Source organism: Hemitrygon akajei, chromosome 1 (assembly GCF_048418815.1).
Source record: "Hemitrygon akajei chromosome 1, sHemAka1.3, whole genome shotgun sequence".
NCBI classification, from domain to species: domain Eukaryota; kingdom Metazoa; phylum Chordata; class Chondrichthyes; order Myliobatiformes; family Dasyatidae; genus Hemitrygon; species Hemitrygon akajei.
Genome location: NC_133124.1, coordinates 216,038,075 through 216,044,304, shown reverse-complemented (window position 1 = coordinate 216,044,304; position 6,230 = coordinate 216,038,075). Strand labels below are relative to the sequence as shown.

At 47.2% G+C, this 6,230-nt stretch overlaps 1 protein-coding gene across 3 annotated transcripts in view; it reads right to left on the bottom strand.

Moving 5' to 3' along the window:
• Window positions 1-1,634: 1,634 nt before the first annotated feature.
• stard7 (StAR related lipid transfer domain containing 7) overlaps window positions 1,635-6,230 on the bottom strand; it is an 82,592-nt gene continuing 77,996 nt past the window's right edge. For all 3 annotated transcript variants that reach the window (XM_073061024.1, XM_073061005.1, XM_073061014.1), the window contains exons 7-9: window positions 5,943-6,042; window positions 3,632-3,716; window positions 1,635-2,378 (exon numbers count right to left, since the gene is read on the bottom strand). In XM_073061024.1, coding sequence (XP_072917125.1) covers window positions 2,203-2,378; window positions 3,632-3,716; window positions 5,943-6,042 — 361 coding nt within the window. In that variant the 3' untranslated portion in view covers window positions 1,635-2,202. The remainder of the gene's footprint in view (window positions 2,379-3,631; window positions 3,717-5,942; window positions 6,043-6,230) is intronic.

Below are 6,230 nucleotides of genomic sequence, written 5' to 3'. Positions count from 1 at the left end.
GACGTACAAACAAGGTGGATGAACTCAGCAGGTCGGGCAGCATCCGTTGAAAGGAGCAGTCAACATTTCGGGTGGTGTACAGTTCTAAGTTCCATATTTTTGGTGTCTCAGGCTGCCCACTATCTATGCCTCTTATCATTTTGTACAGCTTTACCAAGTCACCTCATCCTCCTATCCTCAAAAGACATACCCACTAATCCAGACAGCAAGTCTCCTCTAAAGCTTCCACAACGAGGCGACTGGAACTGAACACGATACTTCAAGTGTGGTCTAACCAGGGTTGTTTTTTTTAAACACAGAGCTGCCACTTTACCCTGCAGCTCTTGAACTCACTCCTTTGACAAACAAAAAGCAATCTCAAGGCATAACGAATACAACAGCCCCATCTCCTGGTGGGAAGGCAGCACTGCCATTAATTTAGCCAATGCACAAAGCAGGCGCAAATACAGGGCCACACACACAAAACGTGGGAGGAACTCAGCAGATCAGGCAGCATCTGTGGAAATTAACAGTCAGTCGATGTCTCGGGCTGTGACCCTTCTTCAGGACTTCAAGGCAGGAAGGGACATTAACCTGGAACATAATTCTGTTTCTGGGTACTGCGTGTTCCCTGGATTTTCTGTTTTCACACAGGTACTGGTCACAGTTGAATGGCAAAGGGTAAGGAGGTGACGTGGTCATCACAAACTTAGTGGTTATCTACATGACACAGTGGGCAGTGTTAATGGCTCACAGTAACCCGGGTTCAATCCTGACCCCGGCTGCTCTCCCAAGCACTGTGCGGATTTTCTTCGATGCTCCCGTTCCCTCTTAAAGACAGGCTGATAGCATGGCTGGCTGCTGCAAGTTGCCTCAAATGTGTGGGTGAGGAGTAGAATCAAGGGGGAAAACAGGTTACAAGGAAAGAACAGGGAATGGAAATAGAGTTTGAGCTGCCAGAGACGACAATTTGGCCCACCAGGTCTGTGTGGTGCGGAAATAACATCATGTGTTTGGCCCCCTTAAAGCCCAGCCGGGGCAGATAGGATTGAATCTCTGCTCCCCACCTCTCCCCAAGTGTCAACAGGACCTGTGATGGTAAGCCCGTTCTTCTTAAATGAGCTTGGCATCTTACCCCAATCCACTGTACATCAGGGTTCCCAACCAGTTTCATGCCATGGGCCCCTACCATTAACCGAGGAACCACACTGGGAATCCCTGCTTTAGATAGTGATCTGAGCCCAGTACCATGTCAGCATTCCACAGGAGTCTACGCCTCTGAGGGGTAGAGTAGCAACTCAGTAACACCGCTGGGCAGAAGTTGGAGAGATGCACTGTGTGTGAGGAGGGAGGACACACACACACAGGGGTGCAAAGGGAGAATGAGAAAGGGAGAGAAAGAAGCGCGTGCACACAGGAGAGGATGAGCAAGAGGACAAGGAGAGAGAAACAGACACAAATAGAAGAGGGTGAGCGAGAGAGGACAAGGGAGGGAGAGAGGGAGACTGGAAGGAAGAAACAGGGAGATACGGAGGAGAAGGTGAGTGAGAGAGAGAGATGGGGAGAGAGCAAGAGTGAAAGACAGGAAAGAAGATGAGAACCATAAGCACATACATGAAAACAATCATGAAGAATGCCCATCTTCAATGGAGAGATCCTTACAAAACAGACTTTTATTTGAAAATTCTTCACCCAATATATGAACCAGAAGTTTCTGGTGAGATTCAGTAGCAACCAAGAGCTTCCTGTGAGAATTAATCCACTTATATTAAAAAATGCTGAGTGATGACGAAGAGCAAGCCAGCACAAGACTTGGCAAAGCACAGAACACAGACCTGTGCGCCATTCCAAAACACAGCAAAGCCCATACATTACAGGCAAACAACCTCCTCCTCCCTCACCACCCCCCTCCCTGTATCAAAACCACCATAAACTGTTGTAAATGGCTAAGCAAGCTCAAGTTGGTAACTCAACTGAGGCGTTTCGAAAAGTCAGGATACCGACACAGTGGTCTAAACTTTCCATTTCAGAAGCAGCAGGCATCAGGGTGTTATTTCTAATATTTCAAGTTTTGCAGGCAATGCAACTTTGTTCCACCTCACACTGACGCTATGCTCTCAGAAGCAGTCAGATGTTGAGGAGTCCGTGCCGATCTCGGAAGAGTCGTTGGCCTCCATTACTGTAGTGCCGGTTTCGGGGCACCTCATTTGGTCTGGGTGGGCACTACGCGTAGTCCATCTGCTGTGAGGGGCAGGAGCTCTCCTTGCGCTCGCAGTGCTGCATCGGCTTTGCCTCAACACCGTCGAGGCTCCTGACTGTCAGATAGTCCTTCACTTTGATCTCCATGTTCTTTGCTTGGACCGCTGCCATGTGCAACTTCTCCAGGAAGTCGGGCATCCCTGTGGAGGAACCAGCAACGCATCAGGTATCAGCCCGTGGCCCTGAGTGGTGGACTCAACCAGACCCACGAGGTCAGCTCTCCCCACCCGATGACATCGACAGGCAAAGTTGATTTTCCATAGCATTTATACCTCGGCTGTGAACATCTCTGACAAACTTGCACTGACACACAATGGAAAGCATCCTGACTGACTGCATCACAACCTGGAATGGAGATTCCAATGCACGGGATCACAATAGGCTACTGTGCTCCATAACGAGGACTACCCAGGACATCTACATAAGGCATGAATCTCAGGACAGTGACTTTAATCATCAAGAACTCCCACCACACAGGCCATGCCTTCTCCCCAATGCTGCCGTCAGGTAGAGGTCACCATCATTACGTGTTGTGTCCTATGACATGAGAAAAGGGAATGGCATGAGATGGGGTAGGAAGAGGTATAGTCAAGATAGCCGTGGGAATTGGTAGACTTATAAAATATATCAGTAGCCAGTTATCTCCAGAGATGGAGCTGCAGACATCGAAAAAGGGGAGGGGGGGGAGTCAGAAATGGACCAAGTGAAGTCAAGGGCAGGATGGAAGTTAGAGGGAAAGTTGATGAAATTGATGAGCTCAGCACAAGCACATGAAGCAGCACCAATGCAGCGCAGAAAGATTTGAGAAGCATTACCAGTGAAGGCTTGGAATATGAACTGGTGATTCATCTTCCATGTTGCCGATGAAAGACAGGCATAGCTGTGGCCTGTGCGGGTGGGTGCCCATGGCTACATCCGAAGTTAAGTGTGAGGATTAGTTCCGCCAGAGGGTGTTAGTGGGTCCTGTATTTATGAAGGCTCACTTGCTAGAAGCTCTCGTTACAACCCCAACTACCTGTGATTCAACTTACAATGTATTATGGATCTGTATTCCCAGGTGCCTCAGTTCTATTGGACTCCTCAGTGCCCTACCATTCACCATGCAAGTCCTACCCTGGGTTGTCCTTTCAAAGTTCAATCTGTCTGTATTGAATTTTATTTGCCATTTTTCAACCCATTTTCCTAGCTGGATCAGATCCTGCTGCAGCGTTCCTCCCTGCCCACCTCATCCCGTTTCCTTACTGAGTGGCGGATGTGACTTTGGAAGAAGGGACCAGATGGTGGAACCTCAATGGATTTGAAGATTCACTGTTTACAGTGCAAGGTCACCGGTCTCATTCCCCACCCTGGCCCCAGCCCAGCTCCCAGGTATCCAGATCACTGAATGCCTTACCACTGGACATCATCCAGCTGACACAGTACCGAGGGAAAACCGTCTGTGGATCGTCACGGTACGTGAGGAGGTAGTCAAAGCCATTCTGGAAGACAAAGATTGAAAAGGGGTTGCTGATCCAGTCTGTTTGAAGCTCAATGAGACAAAGTTCCCTGGAGCTCGGCAACAGCAACTCTTTACTGGATTAGAGGTGAAACCATACTTCTGATCTTTCGGGTAGCCTCTCTATTGTGATCCTTAACTTTACTAACTAGCTAGAAGTTCATCACCTTTCTGAAGTCCTGAAACTATTTACCTTGGCACATTGAGATCCACACCTCCCCCCCCCACCCCCCCACCAACAAACCCCTGAAAAAGCATCTGCTCCCTTAGAAATTGGGAGATGGATATTCTATCACCACTAACACTATTAAAAGTTATAGAGCAACACAGCACAAAAACAGGCCCTTCAACCCACCTAGTCTGTGCTGACTGGTTATTCTGCCTAGTGCCATCGACCTGTATCTAGACCATAGATCTCCAGAGGGATCTTGGGGTCCAAGTCCATAGGACACTCAAAGCTGCTGCGCAGGTTGACTCTCTGATTAAGAAGGCATACGGTGTATTGGCCTTCATCAATCATGGGATTGAGTTTAGGAACTGAGCGGTAATGTTGCAGCTATATAGAACCCTGGTCAGACCCCACTTGGAGTACTGTGCTCAGTTCGGGTTGCCTCACTACAGGAAGGACATGGAAACCGTAGAAAGGGTGCAGAGGAGATTTACAAGGATGCTGCCTGGATTGGGGAGCATACCTTATGAGAATAGGTCAAGTAAACTTGGTCTTTTCTCCTTGGAGTGACGGAGGATGAGAGATGACCTGATAGAGGTATACAAGATGATGAGAGGCATTAATCATGTGGATAGTCAGAGGCTTTTCCCCAGGGCTGAGATGGCTAGCACGAGAGGGCACAGTTTTAAGGTGCTTGGAAGTAGGTACAGAGCAGAAGTCAAGGGGTAAGATTTTTTTTTAAAAAATACGCAGAGAGTGGTGAGAGTGTGGAATGGGCTGCCGGCAACGGTGGTGGAGGCGGATACCATAGTGTCTTTTAAGAGACTCCTGGATAGGTACATGGAGCTTTGAAAAATAGAGGGTTATGGGTAACCCTAGGTAATTTCTAAGGTAGGAACATGTTCAAGCACAGCTTTGTGGGTCGAAGGGCCTGTAGGTTTTCTATGTTTCTATGTCTATACCCCCCCCCCGCCACATCCTTGTACTCATCCTAAGCTTCTCTTAAACGTTGAAATCAAACCCGCATACACCACTTCCACTGGCAGCTTGTTCCCCACTCGCATTATTAATCCTTATTCTCTAAGAAATCACCAACAGGGGCACTAAAATCAGAACTTTATGGCTAAAATGTGAAATATCCTCAACACCATGTTTCAGAGACGTCATTTATTATCAACGACAGACGACAGACTCACTGTGCCTTATTATCTCATCTTGTTGTACCTTTAACTTGGCGAATTCCACACAGTACATCTCAGTCAGCCGCAGGGGCCCTCCCCCCACCCCCACCCCGAACCCGCGTCTCCCTGCCGCAGCCTTGGAAAAACCAGGATGTTCCCTTGTAGAGGCATTTCACTGGGAAAATTTCCCCACTGGAAACTCACACTAATTGCCCTCTTGGACTTGTGCACCGGGGCAGCACAGGCGTGTAATGGTTAGCATAACGCCAACGAACAGGGGTAAAATCCGCCACTGCCTGGAAGAAACTCGTACGTTGTGGCCGAGAGGTCTCCTCCGATTTTCTTCCACATTTCAAAGTTCACAGTAAATTTTATTATCAAAGTACATACATGCCACCACAACCCTGAAATACATTTCCTTGCAGGCACACTCAATAAATCTAGAGTAGTAACCATAACAGAATCAACAAAAGATAAACCAGAGTGCAGAAGACAACAAACTGTGCAAATACAAAAAGAAATAAGTTTTTAAAATAAATTAATTAATAAATAGGCAGTATCAAAAACATGAGATGAAGAGTCCTTGAAAGTAAGTCCACTGGTTGTGGGAACATTTCAATGATGGGACAAGTGAAGTTGAGTACAGGTTATGGTTAGGAGTTGTGGGCATGCTAAGTTGGCACCGGAAATATGGTGACACTTGTGGGCTGCCCCCAACACATCCTCGGACTGTGCTGGTTGTTATCGCAAACGACACACTTCACTGTACGTTTCGCTGTATATGTGACAAATAAAGCTAACCTTTATATAAAAAAATATATAGTGGACCCTCTACACCATCTGCAGTACCCAGCCTTACCTCGTCAAACGATCGGTGCGGTTTGATCACCATCTGGGACTCGTACGATGTAACCCTCACACAGCTGGGATGCTCTGGCACATCAGGGTGATCCACAGCCCTGTCCAAAACACACAAGCTATCAGAGCAGATGATTTTAAATGGGACTAGCTCAAATAGGCACAATAGTCAGTGTTGGAAACTACTTCATTTTTTAAAAATAGTATTTTTTATAAGATTTGTATTTTTTTTTTAAACAAACTCATGTATATTTTACAGTCACTAGCAAAAAGCGGTATAGCAGCTAAA